Genomic DNA, 23,600 nt, shown 5'->3' on the forward strand with positions numbered 1-23,600 from the left:
GCCCCGCAGCCGCATTTCCCTCTTTAGGGCCGCCCGGCGCAGGGCTAGGCGTCCGCTCCCAGACCGCCGGGGCCGGGGCCGAGGCCGAGGCTCTGCAAACACCGAGGTGTGGCGAGCGTCGGGGTGGGGCAGGGGCGAGGCGCCGCGCGGTGGCCTGGGCCCGGCCGGCAGCGTCAAGGTCGCCGGCCGGCCTCAGAGCCTCCTGGGTTCTGCCGGGCCCTCCACCCCGCCACCTTGAGTGGTGGAAGGAGCGTGTTGGGGGAGGTTTCTCAGCCGCTATGCTGGTTAAGGAGGGATGCAAAATTGTGTTACCTGCCCTACGCTGTTGCCTATAACACGCTGCAAATATGAAGGGAATTGTTACCCTACCTGTGGCACTGTCACCTTGGAATCTAGGACACAGTCTTGATAATCTGCAGACAAAAGGTTGTGTCTAGGATCGCCTCCCTCTGCGCCGGGTGTCTTCTGCCCCTTTTCCTGGGCTTGAGGGGGCTTACTCTTCTAGGGGCTTTCAAAGCATAGGATTTATTTCCCTCTGGTTTAAGTTCTGCTGGCTCATTCGGCCCTGCGCCAGCCTTGGGCTGAGACTCCCGTAAGCCGAATAGTGCCATCTACCATGTGTGGTTATCAAATGGAATCACTTCTTCATTATAAAGAATTCTCAGAACCTACTTGTACACCCCAGCCTCAAAATATCGATTCCATATGCGAAAGGTCACTACAGATTAACTGCGCCAGGCAAGGATTAGTCCTTCACCAACTTAAATGGCTCATTTGACATTAGTCGCTTCTCTCAATATGCCAGAGGCATTTCATTCACAAATCCTTTCTTAGTATTTGCTGTGAGCCAGCCATTTTACTCTTTCCTTCAGTCAACACGTTTAATACGGGCTAGGATGTGCTGAACATAGGGATGCCATGGTGGACAAATCATTCACTGCCCTCAGGAGCTTGCATTCCAGTGGCTGCGGGTGGGGCAGGCAGACAGTTAAGTAATTTAGTTAGCATGTGATGATAGTTATTCTGCAGGAAGTACAGAGTGGTCATGGATATAGCCACCAGTCCACAAGTTGCTTAAAGCTTGCATAAGACAGTGACTCAACAGGAAGATGGGGGAAGGTAGGGGTTGACTTATTGATTAAAATGTTTGGAAGTTCAGCTGATTTCATCATCAGCCAGAAACGGTTCAAATGATGGAGTCAGTTCTTTTTCTAGCCGAACAGTTCTCAGCTCACGAATATGTGGTATTCTGAAGTTCTTTTGAGCTCGTTGTTTTAGCTTTAAACAAGCTTTTCCCAGGGAGAAAAAACGTTCAAGCTAAATGATAAGAGTATTTAATACCGAGAAAGAAGAATTGCAACCATGTTGCCTGATCTTTATTTATAACAGTTTCTTTGAGAAAACCCTTTTTTTCTGTTCCAGCCATGAATTCCAGGAACATACATCCTTTCTTGAACAATCCTAGCTCCCCATCCCTCTATCCCTACCCTTCACTTCCTGTTATCATTTTCTTATTTGCCTAGCCAAGTATCCACTAACTTGGAGTAAGTTTGTCTTCAGTAGAGTGAGGTTCTAAAAAGGCCAATGTTCTCAGTTTAGGACCTGTTAAGTTTCTCTAACTTACTTTTATTTATGGTTGACCCAGTTAGTTAGAGTTTGCTATCAAAAAGTTCCAAGCCCATGCCTATGACCGTTCACTAAACCTTGGCTGATTTATGGTCAGTATTTGCGGTACAAGGACCAGGTCTTAGAGTGTTGGGGATGAGTGACTGATTGTTTATCTTATAGATGTGGGTGGGAAGATGCCCTGTAGCTGTGCTTATACCAGTGGAGGAGATGCCAGCCTAGGCAAAAGTGAATCCTTCACATGCTACGTGTTTTTAAGGACTCAGTTACCCCATTGAGATACATGATCCAGGGGGTTGTAGAGCCACCCAGAGCTACCCTGGGTATGAGAGTGGATATCTCCAAAGACCTCTCTACCAAGTCTGTTGTTGGAGATGTTTTGGATTAGGGCAGCTGGTCTGTGGAGTGGGAGTACTGTGGAGTCCCATTGCTCAGTTGTATCACAGGTGATTTCATCATTCTTGGGGATGAGGTTTTGCTTCCCCCAGCAGAGTAAGAAGCCCTTTTTACACAGTTGCCTTAAATGAAAGGGGGTTTGTCTGCTTTTAAAATCAAAGGAGTTTTCGTACCATTGCCCAAGGAAGGGGCAGACCAACAACACAGCAACAAGGCCAGAGAGAGGGAGCCTCTGCTTCAGTGGGAGCCTTCTCCCCATCTGCGATTTGATAATGATTAACCCCAGCTGAGAGGCACAAAACCAGAAGGACAGAGGTGGAAACTTTACAGGCCTTTTAACATTCTCCTTCTTCTGGGACCATTATTATTATTTTTAAAAATGATTTTCCCTTTACCCCAAACACATCCATGTTCAAACTAAGAGGACAAAACCACAGAGCAAAGCCACTTCTAAAGGGTTTTTGGTTAACTGTTTTCTTGAATTATTGGTACCATTATGTAGATCATCAAAAGTTACTTCACTATCCAGTTTCCTTTGGCTAGGAGACTTGCCCTCATACTCCTTGCAAACACAATTTTTGGAATCTCAATAGCATTCAACTTTGAGATAGCTAAAGAACAGATGCAGATTTTGCAGATTTTTCCTCAGCATAAGATGCAAATGCCCTGAAAATGGTGATATGTGGTATTAATGTACATAAACAAAAAGTGAAGGGAAAAAGATTGCCTATGTAAAAATGGTTGACTTATGAATAAGCAATAAGCTTTACAGTTAGAAACATTCTTACCATCAAAATGTACTTGCTCTCCTTAGGATCAGAGCTATCTGTGATATTTAAATAGGAATAATTCTATTTAGCATATTACTGTTTCTCTTCTGATGGTGATTCCGAGTTGCTGCCATCGTCACTATTTTGTGTTTGTGTATGTGTTTGCTTGTTGTCTAGGCTCTCTGGAGGAGGAGGGTTGGAATACAATTCATTGTTTCTTGATTTCTTTAGACATGAAATGAAAATGGACGTTACTTCTTTGTTCTAAGCCAGAGGCTCCTGCTTTGTCATTTTCCTCAAAATCATGAATCATACATTATATTATAATTTGCACAGAATTTAAAACCCCCATTTACTATCAGGAACATGTAATCTATAACAAGCATTCACCAGCAAAATTGTGATGCTGTGCTATGAATCTCATCTTAGATTCTGGTGTTCAGGAATGCATTATTTTTATATAAACTCTTAATAACCTTATTTTTTAGATCCTGGAATGACCAGTGCATTAATATTATCCATGCAATAAATAGCTTTTCTCGGCATTTTAGAAAGTAGAATGATTGCAGAAGAGGAAACTGTAATAGTCAACACACGAAAAGATGTTTTAACTTCAGTGGTCATCTGGGACAGGCATATTAAAATGGCTATGAAATACCATTTCACACTTGCTGTATTAGCAAACATTAAACAATCTAACAGTACAAGTGTGATGAAATGATAAATAGAAACTATACCCCATTTAGAGAACAATTTGGCACCATCTAGTAGAATTAAAACCTAGCATTGAACTCCTAAGTACACATCCCACATTGTCCCTTGAGCACGTGCATAGGGAGATATGTGTAAGATGTTTACTGCAACACTGTCTATTATAACAAAAGTTAGAACCACCTGACTTTCAAAACAAGACTGGATAAGATGTGGTATAAATTTAATAGAATACAACGTCTGAAATAAATGAACTAGATCTATATTGACTATATGGAGGAATTTCTAAAACACAATGTTAAGTGAAAAAAAAGCAGAACAGTGTATACTATGTGACACATATTCTTAATACAAATTTTAAAAACACACAAACCAATGCTATATTTGTTTCATAAATATATATAAACAGTATAGAAATATAAGAACATGGAGTAGAAAGATCCACACCCAATTCATGAGATTGGTTGCCTCTTGGGAAGGAAGGGAAGGGGTGGGCTTAGGGGAGGGTACAAAGGAGATTGCATCTGTTATCATTAGTTAATTGTGATAGTAGTTTCATGAATCTTATTTTTTGCTTTTCCATATTAAATATTTTTAAGTGAAAAGATGGTAAAGGGAAGAAGATATGCATATCTAAGAGAGAATACTATAGTTTGCTGTATGAGAATAATGGTTCATTCTTTTTTAAAAATCAATATTCCTTTGATCAATTATGGCTGTGAATTGTGGTCCTTTAAACACAGGAGGGTGGGGTAGAGTGAGTTTTATTCAGCCTGTTTTGTTAAACTTCATGTAGAATGCTATCACAGCTTACCTTCCCTATCTGCTTATACGTGGCACCATGTCCCTCCACAGGAAATTCTTAGGTTTGATGAGATATGGCTGAGATCATAGCTGGTTCTTCTAACCTCCCTGGCATAAGCAAGTGATGAAGTTCACACCGTAAGCATTAGTGAAGCCCTTGTTCAGTTATAAAAGACTAACTGTCATCCCCAGGATGTTCTCACCATCACTGAGGCTTCAGCCATGATGAGAACCTATGGTCTTACTAAGACCCTCTCATGAGTCCAAAACATGTGGCCATTTACCAGGGCTCTCTGTCAGTTTGAGCAAGTTTTATGCAGCTCCTACTGTCAAATTTTATTTCAATTAGCCCTCACACAGTGGCCTGGAGGTTGGGTCTCCTGAGGGTTTATGGTGATCTGGGAACTTTTGCCTTTCACCAGTTTAGGTGGGTGGGGCAAAGAGACAAACACAGTGGTTTGGTCAAAGAAACCAAACCCACACTGGCCCCCACACCCTCAGGAAAACTGTTGTTGTCCATAGACAGACACTGCCCCCTAGTGTAAAGCAGATAAAGTTGTTGATCTATTAGACAGATTTTCCTCTAGGGAGGCTGTAGAGATACAGGAGGCCTCCAGAAGGGTTAAGGAGCTCCTTTGAGCCTGGATGTCTCAAGAATTAGGACATTCCATGGAAAGCAACTAGACTGATATCTCTGCAGCACCCAAACCCCCAGCCGAATGCCTTCCAAGGCCATCCCTGGCTGTTTGACTTGTGCCTTGACAGTGAAGGTATTATCTTCCAAGATAGCACAAAAATAGTCATTAAAGTCACGAGGACAGGCAATGTGAATATGGCAGAAAGAACACTAGGCTTGAATGCTGTGCTACTCTGCTGCAAGATGGCATTATTAGGCAATTGTTATTAGGCAAATGACCCATCAGTCTCTACTGTGCGCTTGGAAATGGCTGGATCACGAAAGTTTAATTTGTTTTGCAAGTTTAGGATTTCTCAGAGTTTCCCAATGCCCAACAATTAATTGGCCTTGGAGCAGTGTTGACCCTAGGTTTCAGAATACCAGCTTGGTTCATAACCACAATTAGAGGTTGCCTTAGAAGAAAAAGACTCTCAAATCCAAAGATGCACACAGCTCGGGACTCTCCTCTCTGACTTCTTTGACCAAACACTCATGCAAATTGATATCTACCTTCATGGGACATCATATAGTACTCAACAAATGGCATATGGTGATTGTAGAAAAAAGAGAAAATATAGAAATTAATACAAATCACTAGTGATTCTACCACCCTAAAGTAAAGCATGCTCACATTTTGGTGTATAGCCTTCCAGACTCTTTATTATATAAATATTGTATATCCATCTTTTTTGCAGAAATATGTATCATAACTGCATTTTGTCTCTCAGCAATGTTGTGAATGCGTTGCTATGCACGTAAAGGAACAACTACATATTTTTTAGTGGCTGTAGCATGGTATTTCAATATATGGCCATAGTATAATTTGCTATTCAGTTCTTTTGTGTTGCATATGTTATGCTTCCTCTTTTTCAAGTTCACAAACCCACGCAGCCCATGGTATTGGTTCTTTCTTCTGTTCTGACCTTTACTTCTTGCCAGTTGATTGTTTATCAGTCTTCTCAAGCCCAGACTTCTCCTGATTCCATTCATATAGTTCTACCTAGATGCTTTTTGTCCCAACTTCATGGATAAAATAGAGGTTACCTGGTGTAAATTTTCTAAACATCGTTTCCTTTCACTTCAAAAGTTTTTTTCATCCTCACCTATCTTAAATACCTTCTCTGTTAGGGAACATGTCCAAGAGGAAGACATGTTTCTGCCCTCTTTCTAAGGATATCTTTTCACTTTTGTTTTTGATTCTATGTAATCCATCAGTTATTTCTAATCCTATCTCTTTCTGCATTCTCTGCAGAATAGCCTGCATGGTAGATATATGGAAATTGTATTAAATAGCATTAACTCTTAATAAGTGATAGAGTTATGCCCTTCTGGAGCCTTCTTTAGTCGTGTTTATCTAAGGAGAAAGTCTCATTTGGTGTTAGCACTTCTAAAAACATTTCCAAATATTTCTGTTTTAACAAAGGGAATGAGCTAGCATGAAAGAATTAGAGGAGCTTCAGTAGAAAACATTATCTAGTTGGAACTTAATATTATTCTGTTTTATTGTATTTATTCATTTTCTTTTAAAACTTCTTTTAAAATTATGAGACATTTCTGATGGAAAAATACAGAGAGTAATATCACAAACCCACATGTACTTACTTCCAGATTTAATAAATGCAGATATTTTGCCTTATTTGTTTAATGTTGTGTCAGTCATAGTTCTACTGGAGAAGCAGGACCCCTAGGATGGAGGTGTGTGTGTGTGTGTGCACGCGTGCATGTGTGTGTATGTGTGTTTATGTAAGATTATATATGTATAATCGATGCATCATTCATTATGGAGATTTGACTGTATACTGTTGCGGGAGCTCGTTCAGCAGGCCCTGTAAGGCTGTTGTCTTTGTGTGTGATGCTGGAGCTTGAAGTCTGCAGGACAGGCAGTCGAGAAGGGAAGATATGATCTGGAGCCCATCAGAAGTGACTGGAATCTGTGTCATTCTCCCTGCCTCCAACCTTGATGAAGTGGCTGCCTTTCATCATAGAATTAAACGTGTACCTGGGCAAGGAGTCAGAGCAGCTGAAGGAGGATCCATGGGAAGGTGGAGTGGTTGCAGCCTCATGACTGTGCCACGCCAACGAGGTGGACCAGCACATAAGTGGTAAGCTATGTGAGGCACTAAGGCACCTGCCCCAACCTGGGCATAAAATGCAAAAACAGCTGCTCTTTCACTTTCACCCCTCTCCCAAATCTAGCCTGAAAATGTCTCCTGTGGCCCACTTTAAATAAAAACATACTAGCTAACACTTGGCATTCTAACATTGTGCGTATTTTTGTAGTTCCACCTGCCAAGTGATGTCTGAATTGATATAAAATTCTATTTTATGTTAATTTACTAAAATTAAAACATTTGAATTGATTTTAAAGAAGACTATTGAGTAAATACTAGCAGACAGAAAATGGGCATGTGAAAACTAGCAAGGGGTACTCAGATGACTGAAGTTAGGGAAAAGCTGAGCTAGCCATATAATTCTTCCCAGTTATGTAAAGATATATTCTTTACTTTCCTGACTCTGATTGGGCTATTGCTTTACCAAATAATTTCTTTTCCTGAGTTTTGTTTTCATTAACTCCTTAGCAGCCTTTACTACCTGCTCAAGTATCATATTAACAACCTTCTCCTGATTCTCCTAGGTGGAATTCACATCTCCATTCTTTGTGTTCTCATGAACTTCATTCCCAGTATGGCTAATATAGCATTCATCACAATCCACCTTGTATTTACAGCTTTGGATATACAGTCATGCCCCACATAACGATGTTTCTGTCAATAATCACATATGCGACACTGGGCCCATAAGATCATAATGGAACTGAAAAATTCCTATTGCCTAGTATTTCCTGTGCTATATTTTTAATTGTTATTTTAGAGTGTACTCCTTCTACTTGCAAAAAAAAGTTAACTGTAAACCAGCCTCAGGCAGATTCTTCGGGAGACAGTCCAGAAGAAGGCATGGTGTGATAGGAGATGAGGGTTCCATGTCTTCAGGATGTTGTTTTCCTGAAGACCTTCCATTGGGACAAGATGTGGAGGCAGAGACAGTGGTATTGATCCTGACTCTGTGTAGGTCTAGGCTAATGTGTGTGTGTCTTAGGTTTTAACAAATAAGTTCAAAAAATTTTTAAAAATAGAAAAAAGCTTATAGAATAAGGATATAAAGAAAGAAAATATTTTTGTACAGCTATATAATGTGTTTGTGTTTTTAGCTGTGTTACTACAAAAGAGTCAAAGAGTTAAAACATTTTAAGTTTAAAATGTAGAAAAGCTACAGTAAGTTTAATTATTATTGGAGAAATAATTAAAAAAATAAATTTAGCCTAACTGTACATTGTTTACAAAATCTACTGTAGTGTCCTGGCCTTCACATCCATTCACTCCTCATTCAGTGACTCACGCAGGGCAACTTCCAGTCCCGCAGGCTCTGTTCATGGTAAGTGTCCTTTGCAGGTGTACCATTTAAAAAATCTTTTATTGTATATTTTCTATGTTAGGTATGTTTAGAAATACAGATATTCACCATTGTGTTGTAGTTACCAACAATATTCAGTATAGTAACATGCCTTACAGATTTGTAGCCTAGGAGGAATAGGCTATGCCATATAACCTAGGTGTGTGGGAGGTTATAGATCTAGGTTTGTGTAAGTGCACTCTGACGTTTGCACAATGATGGACTCGCCTAACGACACATTTCTCAGAATGTATCCCAGTTGTTGAGTGATGTATGACATATGACTGTTTGTTGTCCTCATTTGAATGTATGTGCCTTCAAGGAAAAGACTACTTTTTATCCATTTTATCGTCTGAGGTGCATAATATAATGTGTTGCAAAGTTTTGGTGCTTGTTACAATTTTGTTTTTTTTTTTAAAATTAAACCATTGAAGAAGAAGGGATGGTCAGCTGGTGGTGTTACCATTTTACTTGAAAAAGAGAGAGAAGGCCGGGTGCGGTGGCTCATGCCTGTAATCCCAGCACTTTGGCAGGCCAAGACAGGTGGATCACAAGGTCAGGAGTTCAAGACCAGCCTGGCCAACATGGTGAAACCCTGTCTCTACTAAAAATACAAAAATTAGCTGGGTGTGGTGGCGGGTGCCTGTAATCCCAGCTACTCGGGAGGCTGAGGCAGAGAATTGCTTGAACCCAGGAGGCAGAGGTTACAGTGAGCCGAGATCGCGCCACTGTACTCCAGCCTGCGTGACAGAGCGAGACTCCATCTCAAAAAAAAAAAAAAAAAAAAAAGAGAGAGAGAAACAGATGCGATTAAATACTTTGTCCAGAATTTTTTTTAAATTTATTTTTAAATCGAGGTGGAGTCTCACTATGTTGCCCAGGCTGGTCTTGAACTCCTGGACTCAAGTGATCCTCCTGCCTTGGCTCCCTAAAATGCTGGGATTATAGGCATGAGCCACCGCACCTGGCCTAGTCTTAATTAGTGATTGGAGCAAAAATTAGGTAACAGAGTTACTAGTTTTTTTTTCATCTTTTTTTTTGGTTATACCATTATGCAAGGAGTTAGTTAAAAAATGTATTTGATAGACTATACATATTTGATATATATATGAGATAGACTTTTATGTATATAGCAATGTGTTGGGTTCTTTAGAGGGAAATAGCAGTATAAATTAGGGTTTCTTTCCTTCAGGAGGTGACAAATCATTGAAAATTAGAGTTGAACTATTATCTACACATTATATAATGATACAAAGCAATATTTCCCCAGTAAATAATACAGCCAACTAATGCTTTGGAAATTAAGAAGGGAGACGGTGTGGTCTAGAGTGATTTGTTGAAGCCGTCAGAGAGATATCTGAGCTTGAACTGAACTTTGAAGCTTGGATTTAGGGAGAAATGGGAAGGTCATTTCAGGTAGAAAAACATAAAACTGGAATAAGTGTGGAGGAGGGAATAACTTATGACCTTGCTACACAGAGTATGGTTGTTGGTTGTTGCAGCTTATTGGAAATGCAGACTCTTACCCCCACCCCAGACTTAGGGAGTCACATTAAATTTGGGAAGCACTAATATATGCTATTTGTACAGTGCTATGCAATTCACTGTTGACTATGGAGGAATCCCACTTGACACTGAAGATGGGTTAATACGAATATTAATGACTTGGATAAAGATGTACCATTAGCGTCTGGTCTTAACTGGAAGAAAACGAAACAGAGAGGTTTGGATTTGCTCAAGGTTTAATTAGAGCTGAGGTTCAGACTCGGATAACAGATTCCACTGCTTTCACACCACACAGTGAATAAGTCATGTTAGGGGAATTGAATAGGCTGGTAGAGGAAGCTTGAATGCAGATTAGTTAGCACCTGGACCATGTGGTGGAGGATCTGGAATGCTAGAAAACTTATCATTTATCCATTAATACGTTTTGACTGGAAGAGTTTCATGAGGAGTTTCAGGGAGATTGATCTGGTGTCATAATGCAGATAGATTTTTTTTTTTTTTTTGAGACGGAGTTTTGCTCTGTCGCCCAGGCTGGAGTGCAGTGGCGCAATCTCGGCTCACTGCAAGCTCCGCCTCCCGGGTTCACGCCATTCTCCTGCCTCAGCCTCCCCAGCAGCTGGGACTACAGGCGCCTGCCACCACGCCCGGCTAATTTTTGTATTTTTATTAGAGATGGGGTTTCTCTGTGTTAGCCAGGATGGTCTCGATCTCCTGACCTTGTGATCTGCCTGCCTCGGCCTCCCAAAGTGCTGGGATTACCGGCATGAGCCACCGCGTCCAGCCAATGTAGATAGATTAAAATGAGGAAGAAACAGTATTTAGAGGCACCAGTTACTCCGGGTGTGTTAGTGTGTCTCAAATTTTACACAAAAAAATAGCTAGTATTAGTAAGTCAACCAACAAATATTTATTGAATACCCACTTTGCTGGACACTGGGCATATAATCCTGTCTTCATGATTATGGTCTTGCTTATGTAATGCTTTTGATTGAGTCAATTAGGTAACTGAGTACTAAATGCATACAAAAACTAAAGGTAATGGCAACAATAAAATAATCTTTGATTTCTCCCCTCCCTTTATTTTCTCCGAAAAAAGCTCTGGCCCCAAAGTTAAGTGGTTCTCGTTCTCATCCTGGTTTTGCAATTAGTGTTTTATATAACATTGAACAATTTACTTAATCGTTCTGTATCTCATTTTTCCTACTTAAAAAAATAAACATTGTACTGAACCATGACTTCACAGCACAAGATATTGTGATGAGATAATTTATAGGAGACTTTTTTGGTTTCCTGAGAAGTATTATAAGAGCTCTTAATGGTGTTAATATGAAATTACTTTAAAAACCTTCACTTCTTGAAACTTTAAAAATTTCAATCCCCTAGTGCATTTTAGTCATTTTTCTAATTATAATTACATTGAAAGGGGGAAAAAAATTCAGCCATCTGTGGCACTTGTTCTCCTTCCCTAGAGGTAGAGCTAGAGAAGATAATGATTTATTTGAGATGTTGTTATTCCCACTCTGGTAGACAATGGATAGTGGTTGCTCTTTGTGGCTTTAAGGCCCATCTGCTGATGGGTGCAATTTTATTAGGCAAAAATATGTGGGTGAATGTGTGCATGGTAGTTGTAGATAACAGTGGAGAGAAGAACGAGCGAATATTTTTGTTTTTGGGGGGGAAAGGAATACGATGTGAGCTGTGTGAATTTGTCACAGCCAAAGATAGCAAACCAAAGAGAACCACCCCCATATTCTATGTGTAGGTGATTCTTCCCCATGGCTAGTTAATGCTAAGCCATCTTTGACTTTCTATGACCATATGACCCTTGTGCAAGTGACTGCAGAATAGAGGATCTATTTTTTGGGGGGGGAATCTCTCTGTCACCCAGGCTGGAGTGCAGTGGTGCAATCTCAGCTCGTTGCAACCTCCGTCTCCTGGGTTCAAGCAGTTCTTCTGCCTCAGCCTCCCAAGTAGCTGGGATTACAGGCATGTGCCACCATGCCCAGCTAATTTTTTTTTTTTTTGTATTTTTAGTAGAGACAGGGTTTCACCATGTTGGTCAGGCTGGTCTCGAACTCCTGACCTCAAATGATTCACCCACCTTGGCCTCCCAAAGTCCTGGGATTACAGGTGTGAGCCACTGCACCGGGCCGAGGACCTAGTATTAATCTGAATGCAGTGTTTAAGCATTGCCTCTCTGACCTAATTTCTCATAGTACCCCTTTCATAGCATTTATGAAACAGTATCATTACTGCTTGCCTCTTCTGTCTCCCTTATGGTTAGCAAAAGTAAGCATGACTATGGGTATTGGAGGAGACAAAAAGGCTAACACTGTTTTATTGAGGCTGGCACTGCATAGAGGAGTTGCAAGTTTCTGACTCTTCTGGTGGCATAAAGCTGTGGACCTATGTGTTCTGTGAGGGCCTTGGATGTGTGTGTGTGTGTGTGTGTGTGTGTTTGTGTGGGTGTGTGTGCATGTGCAGGAGGTGGGTGAGGAAGACATTGTGAAGAGTGGGAGGAGAACAGAGAAGATGAGAAAAGTGGAAAGTGCTTATTCTGCCTGCAGGTTGCTAGAAAGAAAACTGGTTAATACTGATTAATACAGATAATACTGATTAGGTAGATTTCACTATTCCCTACATTATGAATAAGGGTATATAGCAACATCACTTTATTTTTGAGTTGTTTTCTCCAAACTGGCTTTATTGAGAATGGTGTCCTTCATAATGGACCATGCCTCAGATTAGAGGACCCTTTGGAGCATTTCTTCTTTTATCTGTAAGGTTGCTTATCCTAGAACAATCCAGATAAAATATGATATGTTGGCCAGGCACAGTGGCTCGTGCCTGTAATCCCAGCATTTTGGGAGGCCGAGGCAGGTGGATCACTGGAGATTAGGAGTTCAAGACCAGCCTGGCCAACATGATGAAACCTCGTCTCTACTAAAAATACAAAAATTAGCTGGATGCATTGGCAGGTACCTGTAATCCCAGCTACTCGGGAGGCCAAGGCATGAGAATCACTTGAATCCGGGAGGCAGAGGTTGCAGTGAGCCAAGATCACACCATTGCACTCCAGCCTGTGTGACAAGAGCGAAACTCAGTCTCAAAAAAAAAAAAAAAAAGATATGTTAACATATATTCAAAAGAAACTTTGAATAGTGCCTCACACATAGTTAGCATTATAAAGGCATGTGCTATTATTGGTATTCCATCCTGGTCATTTATTCATTCACATGTTGAGTGTGTAGGCCCTGGGTTATTTGCTTTGGAAGCTCAAAGGTGAATCAGACTTAGATCCTGCCTTTAAGGAGAGTATATTTCAATAGAACAAAATTAAGATAAGCAAATACATAAATATAATACAGTGAAGGAAATGGTTCATGCTCTCAAAAGTCTAGATGGAGCTTTAGGAGTGAGCAGCAAGAAACAGGAGAGGACTTCTGGAGGGCTTGGAGACACAAGCAAGACAGTAAGAAGTCTTCATGGAGGAGGTGATATCTGTGTTGCGTCTTGGAGGATGGGAAAGCTCAAACACTTGCAGCAGGAGAAAGTGCCTTCCAGGCGAAGCGAATGGTATGAATAAAGGTAGGAAAGGGTACATTTAGAAAACATGACGAGTTTGCTTTGCCTAATTGAAGGCTGTGCATTCACTAGAACGTGTGTTTCAAGTCCTCTCCTCCCGAGTTCCCTTGCCCCATGTTTTTCATTGCTTTATACCCATCAATTAAATTTCAGCAGAGTATAATAATCAGGGGCAGTTACTAAATGGGTGTAAGTGGCTTTGTAATTATAGCTGCTGCTAAATGTGTAATCTATCTGTTCTTATAATTAGTAAGGTTTTTATTTTTATAAGCTGATTACCTCCTATTCGAAAACTTCTGTAACAGTATGCAAATAGGAGCCAGGAAACATATAAGTCTAGGAACTTACTTTCCCTTGCAGTGTATAATAAATCACCCAGCATCCTGACCCATGGCAGCTTTGTACCTCTCCAGAGAGGCCCACCATCGATGGACTCAAAGTAGATTGAGAATGCCTTAGATCCTCTCAGCCTTATGCAGAATGGAAACATCACATCTGTTTTTTCGTTTTTTGTTTTTTGATACGGAGTCTCGCTGTGTCGCCCAGGCTGGAGTGCAGTGGCGTGCGTGATCTCAGCTCACTGCAACTTCCACCTGCGGGGTTCAAGCGATTCTCCTGTCTGAGCCTCCCGACTAGCTGGAATTACAGGTGCCCACCACCACACCCGGAAAATTTGTGTATTTTTGGTAGAGATGGGGTTTCACCATGTTGGCCAGGCTGGTCTCAAACTCCTGACCTCAAGTGATCCACCTGCCTCAGCCTCCCAAAGTGCTGGGACTGCAGGAGCGATGATTAAAGGTATTTTAAGACATCAAGTTCTAAGTTAATAGGGATAGTTTATTTAGATTGTCTTACTCTGGAGCAGACTAATTATGTGTTTTCTTAATAAATGTTAAACTTGAAATAATCATCCAACAATGGGAGTTAATACTAAAAATCCATAGCACAAAAAGATTGCAATAGGGCTTGACTTATAAACCCAATTTCAAGTAGCTGTAAAGCCCAGAACAATCAGTGACAAATGGCATATATGTTTAATAAATATTTCTTGAATGAATGTGTGAAGTATATTTCTTGAATGAATGCGTGAAGTATATTTTCTTTGCAAGGGGACAACTATGGTTAGATCAAACCAAGACTAGGTACAACTCAACGTTACAAAATGAATATCTATAGCTGGGACTTTGAATTTCTTAAAATCTTATTATGAACTGTATATCATATTTTAAAATAGTGCCTACTCTAGTACATATTATGCTTACCTGCTTTAGTAAAACAATACAATATATATTGTTTTCTGAGACAATTATACTACAGAAAGTCTCTTGTTTAGATCATGAATCCAAGGCCAAGATGCCCCAACCCCCTAGTGAATGCTTATCTGACCTGAAGATATAGTGTTGAAGAGATAATAGCTGGAATGTTACTCTTTTAAATCAGAGCAAATAATGTTTTCCCTGCCCTTCTACTTTTGAACCATATAAGCATATAAGCAGTGTCTTTAGCATCAGAAATATCTCAAAGAAAGAAAACCTCTGAAAAAGTATAAAGTGTTTTACAAGTGGGATTGCCAATGATTCTGTTCGTGGTAGATCACAAAGGTTCTTTTTCATGTTTTTTTCCTTTGTTTCTGATGTGGCTTATATCTGTAGCTCATAAAAATACAAAAGCAAGACACTGATCTTTCAAGGTTTGCAAGCCTGCTAAGTGTCTTCAACATTGATGGCAAATATCTGCAGTGTTTGGTTCTGTGTGTTTGCTCTTTCAGCTCTACGTGGCCACGGAGGCCATCCTCATTGCACTGGTTGGGGCCACGCCATCCTACCACTGGGACCTGGCAGAGCTCCTGCCAAATCAGAGCCACGGTAACCAGTCAGCTGGTGAAGACCAGGCCTTTGGGGACTGGCTCCTGACAGCCAACGGCAGTGAGATCCATAAGCACGTGCATTTCAGCAGCAGCTTCACCTCCATCGCCTCGGAGGTAACAACAGGCTGTTCCAATCACTAAATAAATGTCTCTCTTTGTCCAGATAGAGCTACTTTTTTTGTCTTGCTGATTTAAATATCAGCCACATTTTCAAATAACTTTCTAGTAAATTTAAAAGTTAAAGGTTTTAATGTATCAAAGGAGAACATTCTATGAGAACACATTCCTTTTCCTCTTACTACACATGGGAGAAGCTTGAATCTTTCCAAACTAGTTAGATGAAAAGATACAAACTCCAAAAGAACAGTATGTTGATTATGATGTCCTTTTAAAAAGTGAATTAAAACTTTAATCTCTCTTTATTAAATATGCAGAAATTAACACAGGGAAATGTAACGATTCATATATAACACCCATAGTTCTTTTTTTTTTTTTTTCGAGACGGAGTCTTGCTTTGTTGCCCAAGCTGGAGTGCAGTGGCGCAATCTCAGCTCACTGCAACCTCTGCCTCCCGGGTTCAAGCAATTTTCCTGCCTCAGCCTCCCGAGTAGCTGAGATTACAGGCACCCACCACCATGCCTGGCTAATTTTTTTTTGTAGTTTTAGTAGAGATGGGATTTCACCATGTTGACCAGGCTGCTCTTGGACTCCTGACTCAGGTGATCCACCCACCTCGGCCTCCCAAAGTGCTGGGATTACAGGCATGAGCCACCGCGCCTGGCCTATAGTTCATTTTTAAGTCAAGTCCTGTGTGTAGACCATATGGGGCACCTTGACTGTACAATGTAAAAGACAGTACCACTTAGTATGGTCAGGAAGCCTTACTTTCAAGGGGGCTTTGCTGGCCAGAGAGAAGTTTCTGGTCCTTCTGAGCCAGCCAGAGGTAAAGAATCTGAGGGTAGATGGTCTGGTGAAGAGAAACCCTGGATGGGGGCAGATCTCATGGTCAGCTGGAAGGCACTGGTGTTGGTTGTTAAAATGTAGAAATACTCTCCTTTCCTTAGCCTGCTCCTCTGAAGCTACCCATGTGTCTGTTGACGCTGTTGACACCCTGGCCCCATCCTTGGACCCTGTAATCCAGTTAATGGGGTAAATGAGTGGTACAACAGGGGGCCTCTGGGACCCTTGCCAGCTCTCAGTTCTGGTTGCCATGCTAGTTAGCTCTCCCAAAATTCCTTAACCACTCCTTCCTGGAAGCCACTCTCCTGTGTGTGTGAGTGTGTGAGAGTATGTGTGTGTGTGTGTGTGTGTGTCTGTCTGTCTGTCTGTATGTATGTCTGCACCATGGCCTAGCCAGCCTTACCTGTTGCTGACTATTTTGATAATCCTGCTTTGGATGAGGCATACTAAAAAAAGGGGAGACATGCCAAGGATGATGTTTTCTTGGCCTTTTCTTAGGAGTCCTCCGTGGAGTGCCCCACTCCTAAAAGTTACTATACTAACTTTTTGAGTGACCACCAAAGCAGCATTTCTGATTGCAATTCCTGACATTACTCTTCACTTAGAAACCTCCAATGATTCTCCCACAGCACACGGAACACAGTAGAGACCCTATGAGTTACATTCAGGACCTCTCACACTTCGTAGCTTGGTCCAGGTGTACTTTTCCAGCCCCACTCTGCACTTTACCCTGCTCTCACCCCTATGGAAATATTTACTATTTCCCACACATGACCCAAGCTCTCAGCATAACCTATTACTGTCAGGAAAGCCCTCACCGCTTGCCCTGGCTTCCACCTGGTGAAATCCTTACCTACCCTCTAAGGCTCACTTTCAGTGTCACCTTCCCTGTGAGTCTTCCCAGCCAACTCCCCAGGAGTAAATATGCTTTTGTTCCTGTTCCAGTACTAATTTATTTGCACTTATGTTACAGACTGTTGTTTGTGGTTCAGCTCTAAAAGTTCTTTGAGGTCAGAAACCATGTTTTGGTCATCTTTGTATTTCCGTGGCCTATAGCAACCACCAGCCCCACCACCACCACCACCACCACCACCACCACTACCACCACCATTGCTACCACTCCTAACCTATTAAAATAACAAACAGCTTTGTTTAATGATTATGATATGCCTGGGATTGTGATATATGTAAAATTTAATTATCAAAGTAATTCTATGAGGTAGGAATCATTTCCCCCATTTTACAGATTTAAAAAATGGAGACCCTTTGAGGTCAGTGTTAGCTAATAATGGCAGAGCTGAGATTTGAAGCTAAATTTGTCTTAACTCAGAAGCCTGTGCTCTTAATTATTGTGCTTTTTAGGAATATATCCAATCCAAATTGGCATATATATCTCTTAGGTTCTTTTTGGTGAGTAATTATAGCCAAATACTTTTTAAAACCTTTTTTATTTGGAAATAATTTCAAATGAAAGAAATTGCGAGAATAGTACAAAGAATCCCCTTATCTCTTTCAGTTTCATCTATTGTTACTAGTTTGCCTCATTAGCATTATTATTGTCTCTTTGTTTTTTCCTAAGCCATTTGAAAGTTGCATATATTAGTGCTCTTTTATGCCCAGATACTTCAGCGTGTATTTCCTAAAAACAAGGATGTTCTCTTCATAACCACACCACAGTTATCAATGTCAAGAAATTCAACATTGATACTATAGTTTTATTTAAACTATACCTAGTTGTATGCCATCCATACCTAATTTTGTCACTTAACCCAATAACATCCTTGATAGCATTGTATTTTCCTCTCATGTATTGAATCCAATTCAGGATCACACATGACATTTAGTTGTCATAGTTCTTTAGTATCTTTTGACCTTCAGCCTTTTTTTTTCTTTTATAACATTGATATTTTTTAAGCATCTATACCTTTTCTCTTTTTCAAAATAAGAATGTTCTTCATTTTGGATCTGTCTGATGATTCCTCATTCGGGTTGGTTTTGCATCCCAAGTCAGAATAGTACATAAATAATGTATCCCTCTCAGGGTATCACATCGAAAGACACACTATATCCATCTGCCCTTAGTGGTGATGTTAATTTTGATTAGCCATTCCAGGTATTGTCTGATATTCTCCCCTGTCCCTGTCAGTTACTATCTTTCTTTCATTTCGAGGAATAGAAAACTATGGGGAATCACTTTCAGGTTATATAAATTTGCTATTTCTTATCACTGCAACCTTTGCCTCCTATGTTCAAGCAATTCTTCTGCCTCACCCTCCCAAGTAGCTGGGATTACAGGCACCTGCAACCAATGCCCACTAATTTTTGTATTTTAATAGAGACACGGTTTCACCATGTTGGCCAGGCTGGTCTCGAACTCCTGACCTCAGGTGATCTCCCCTCCTTAGCCTCCCAAAGTGCTGGGATTATAGGTGTGAGCTACTGTGCCCAGCCCAAAATGGTTATTTCTTAACTCCAGCACTTCCATCACATTTACTATCTTGCATACTTTCTACTGTAAGCAAGAGCCCTTTCTCTCCCTTGTCTGTCTGTCTGTCTCTGTCTGCCTATTTGCCTATATATTTATCAACCATATGTACATAATCTTGGATTCCTATTCTTTTCAATGATTTGTAATTTATTACAGCTCTGAATTATTTTGGAACTCAAATTTTTCCTAATTTACCAGTGGGAACCTCTTCAAGATGCCTCTTGTGTCCTTTTATTTTTAATTAAAATTTTTATTTTGAAATAATTGTGGATTTGCATGCAGTTGCAAGAAATAATACAGAGAAATTTTGTGTACTCTTTACCTAGTTTCCTCCAATGGGGAAAACCATAGTATAATATCATAACTGAGATATTAACACTGACACTGCTAAGACACAAAACATTTCCATCACCACAAGGATCCTTCATGTTGGCCTTTTAGAGCCACACCCACTTTCTTCCCATCCCTTACCCTTTTCTTAATCGCTAGTAACCACTGATCTGCCTTCTTATACTATGAGTCTTTCATTTTAAGGATGTTGTAAAAATGGAATCATATTGTAGAAGCCTTTTGAGATTGGCTTTTTTTATTCAGCATAATTATCTGCAGATTCATCTAGGCTTAGTTTTATTACTGTAGTTATATAAGCAGATTTGGAATGGGATAGATTGCCGCTTTATTCTTTTTCAAAAGTATTTTAGCTATTTCAGTTCCTTTGCCTTTCCATATAAATTTTAGAATAATTTTGTATATATCTACCGAAAAATATTTATGAGATTTTGATAGAAGTTGTGTTAAACCTGCATATCAATTTGGGGAGAATCAACATCTTTACTATGCTGAGTCTTCCAATACATCAACACTATGTGTTATTTTGAGTGTCTTTGATTTCTTTCATCAATGTTTCATATCTTTACTATGCAAACCCTGAACATGTTTTTAGATTCATTAGGTTTTAGATTCATTCATTAGATTCACATTTAAATATTTATTTTTCTTTTTTTTTTGAGGGATTGTAAATGGTACTGTATTTTAAATTTCTGTTTCTACATGTTTATTGCTAGTATAGATAAATATTGTACAATTCATTTTTATATGTTAATCTTGTATCCTTTGATCTTAATCTTGTATTATTTCTTTTGGGAAATTTTAAAATTATGAATTTAATTTCTTTAATAGTTATGGCGTGATTCAAATGATATATTTTGTATTGTATGAGTTGTGTAGCTTGTGCTTTTCAAGGAGTTAGTCCATTTCATCTAAGTTGTCGCTTATTAATTCTAGGTGCTTTTTGACGATTCTTTGGGATTTTCTTGACAGTCATATAAAAAGTAAGGACAGTTGTTTTTTTTTTCCATTTCCAATCTGTATGCCTTTTGTTTTACCTTATTGCTCTGGCTAGAATGTCTAGCACTGTGTTGAATAAAATGGTAAGAGTGGACATCCTTGCCTTGATTCTGATCTTAGAAGGGATACACTCAGTCTTTCACCATTAAGTGCAGTTTTAGCTATAGGTTTTTATAGATACTCTTTATCAAATCGAGGAAGCCTCCCATAATTCCAACATTTTTTATGCCAATACCATGCTGCTTTGGTTACTATAGCTCTGTAGCATAATTTGAAGTCAAATAATGTGATTGCTCCAGTTTTGTTGTTGTTGTTGTTGTTGTTGTTGTTGCTCAGGATGGCTTTGGCTATTCTGGGTCTTTGGTGGTTCCATATAAATTTTAGAATGATTTTTTTCTGTTTCTGTGAAGGTGTCATCAGTATTTTGATAGAGATAGCATTGAATCTGTAGATTGCTTTGGGTAGAATGGACATTTTAACAATATTGATTCTTCCAATCCATTAACATTAAATATCTTGCCATTTTTTTGTGTCCTTTTCAATTTCTTGCATCAATATTTTATAGCTTTCACTGTGGAGATCTTTCACTGCTTTGGCGAGGTTTATTTTTTAGTATTTTATTTTATTTGTAGCTTTTGTAAATGGGATTACTTTCTTGATTTCTCTTTCAGATTGTTCACTGTTAGCATATAGAAATGCCCCTGATTTTATATGTTCATTTTGTATCCTGCAAGTTTACTGAATTTGTTTCTATTCTAATAATTTTTTGATGGAGTCTTTAGTTTTTTTTCAGATCATATCATCTGCAAACAAGGGCAATTTGACTTCTTCCTTTCCAATTTGGATACTCTTTATTTCTTTCTCTTGTCTGATTGCTGTAGCTAGGACTAACAGTACTAAGTTGAATAATGGGGTGAAAATAGACATCCTTGTCTTGTTCTAGATCTTAGAGGAAAGACTTTGTTTTTCTGTGTCCAGTATGATACTAGCTGTGAGTCTGTCATATATGGCTTTTATTATGTTGAGGCATGTTCCTTCTATACCCAGTTTTTTGCAGATTTTTATGAAGGATGTTGAATTTTATCAAATGCTTTTTCAGCATGAATTGAAATGATTGTATGGTTTTTGTTCTTCATTCTGTTGATATGACGTATCACATCAATTTGCATATGTTGAACCATCCTTGCATTCCTGGGATGAATCCCACTTGCTCATGATGGATGACCTTTTAATATATTGTTGAATTTGGTTTGCTAGTATTTTGTTGAGAATTTTTGCATCAATATTCATCAGATGTATTGGCCTCTAGGTTTTCTTTTTTTTGGTGTGTCTTTGTCTGGTTTTGGTGTCAGGGTAATACTGGCCTCGAAGGATCATTTTGGAAGTGGAATCAGCTCTCTTCCTCTATTTTTTGGAGTACTTTGAGTAGGATTGGTATTAGTTCTTCTTTAAATGTTTGGTAGAATTCAGCAGTAAAGCCAATGGGTCTCTGACATTTCTTTTCTGGGAGACTTTTTATTATGTCTTTGATCTTGTTACTTGTTATTGATCTATTTAGGCTTTGGAGTTCTTCATGGCTCAATCTTGGAAAGTTGTATGTGTCTAGGAATTTATGCATTTCTTCTAGGTTTTCCAACTTATTGGCATATAGTTGCTCATAGTAGCCTGTAATGATCCTTTGAATTTCTGTTGTGTCAGTTTTAATGTCCCCTTTTTCATCTCTGATTTTATTTATTTGGGTCTTCTCTCTTTTTTTCTTAGTTTAGCTAAAGGTTTATTGGTTTTATCTTTTCAAAAAAACAACTTTTCATTTTGTTGATCTTGTGTACTTTTTTAAAATTTCAATTTCATTTATTTCTTCTCTCATCTTTATTATTTCTTTTCTTCTACTAATTTTGGGTTTGGTTTGCTCTTGCTTTCTAATTCTTTAATCTGCATCATTAGGTTATTTATTTGAAGTTTTTCTACTGTTTTGATGTAGATGCTTATTGCAGTAAACTTTCCTCTTATTACTGCTGTATTCCATGGATTTTGGTATATTGTATTTCTATTTTCATTTGTTTCAGGGAATTTTTAAATTTTCTTCTTAATTTCTTCTTTGACCCACTGGTCATTCAGAAGCATATTGTTTCATTTCCGTGTGTTTGTATCGTTTTCAAAGTTCCACTAGTTATTGATTTCTAGTTTTGTTCCATTGTGATTGGAGAAGATATTTGAAATGATTTTAATATTTTTGAAATTTTTAAGACTTGTTTTGTGGCTAACATGGGGTCTATCTTTCAGCATGATCCATTTGCTGAGGAGAAGAATGGAAGAATGTGTATTCTGCAGCTATTGGAGGAAATGTTTTGTAAATATTTGTTTGATCTATAATGCGGGTCCATTTGGTCTATAGTGAAGATTAAGTCTAATGTTTGTGATTTTTCTCCCTGGATGACCTATCTAGTGCTGAAAGTGATGTGCTGAAGTCTCCAGCAACTATTGTATTGGGGTTTATCTCTCTTTTTAGTCCTAATAATATTTACTTTATATATTTGGGTGCTCCAGTGTTGGGTGCATATATATTTTTGTTCTTTTTTTTTTTTTTTCTGGAGACAGAGTCTTGCTCTGTCACCCAGGCTGGAGTGCAGTGGCATGATCTCAGCTTACTGCAACCTCCACCTCCTGGGTTCAATTCATTCTCATGCCTCAGCCTCCTGAGTAGCTGGGACTAAAGGTGTGTGCTACCATGCCCAGCTAATTTTCTGTATTTTAGTAGTGATGGTGTTTCATGGGGTTGCCCAGGCTGGTCTTGAACTCTTGAGCTCAGGCAGTCTGCCTGCCTCCACCCCCCAAAGTGCTAGGATTACAGGCATGTACCATCGCATCTGGCCTATATTCTTAATTCTTATATCCACTTGCTGAATTGACCCCTTTATTATTATATAATTATCTTGTCTCTTTTTAAAATTTTTGTCTTGAAATCTATTTTGTCTGATATACATATAGCTATTCCTGCCCTTTTTTGGTTTCCGTTGGCATGGAATATCTTTTTCCATCCCTTTATTTTCAGTCTATGTGTATCTTTATAGGTGAAGTGTGTTTCTTATAGGCAACAGATCATTGGGTCTTGGTTTTTTTAATCCATTCAGCCATTCTGTATCTTTTGATTGGAGTTTAGTCCATTTACATTCAATGTTATTGTTGATAATTAAGGACTTACTACTGCCCTTTTGTTATTTGTTTTCTGGGTGTTTTGTGGTTTTCTCTTTCTTTTTTCTTTTTTGTGAAAATGATTTTCTCTGGTGGTATATTTTAATTTCTTGCTGAAATTTTTCGTGTATCTGTTGTAGGTTTTTTTATTTTATGTTACCATGAAGCTTACAAATGACATCTTATAACCCATTATTCTAAACTGATGACAACTTAACTCTG

At 39.1% G+C, this 23,600-nt stretch overlaps 1 protein-coding gene and 1 long non-coding RNA gene across 4 annotated transcripts in view; one reads left to right on the forward strand and one right to left on the reverse strand.

Annotated features, from left to right (window-relative positions):
• LOC106635206 (uncharacterized) overlaps positions 1-6,076 on the reverse strand; it is a 62,257-nt gene extending 56,181 nt beyond the window's left edge. Inside the window, exon 1 of the long non-coding RNA XR_010110695.1 lies at positions 370-6,076. This is a non-coding gene — a long non-coding RNA (uncharacterized LOC106635206). The remainder of the gene's footprint in view (positions 1-369) is intronic.
• Positions 1-23,600, forward strand: part of SLC22A15 (solute carrier family 22 member 15) — a 94,284-nt gene that overhangs the window by 1,038 nt on the left and 69,646 nt on the right. For 2 of the 3 annotated variants that reach the window (XM_055114412.2, XM_034929873.4), the window contains exon 2: positions 15,293-15,505. The exons of the other annotated variant lie outside the window; for it this stretch is intronic. In XM_055114412.2, the coding sequence (XP_054970387.1) occupies positions 15,293-15,505 (213 nt within the window). The remainder of the gene's footprint in view (positions 1-15,292; positions 15,506-23,600) is intronic. 3 annotated transcript variants of the gene reach the window in all.

Source organism: Pan paniscus, chromosome 1 (assembly GCF_029289425.2).
Source record: "Pan paniscus chromosome 1, NHGRI_mPanPan1-v2.0_pri, whole genome shotgun sequence".
Classification (NCBI taxonomy): Eukaryota; Metazoa; Chordata; class Mammalia; order Primates; family Hominidae; genus Pan; species Pan paniscus.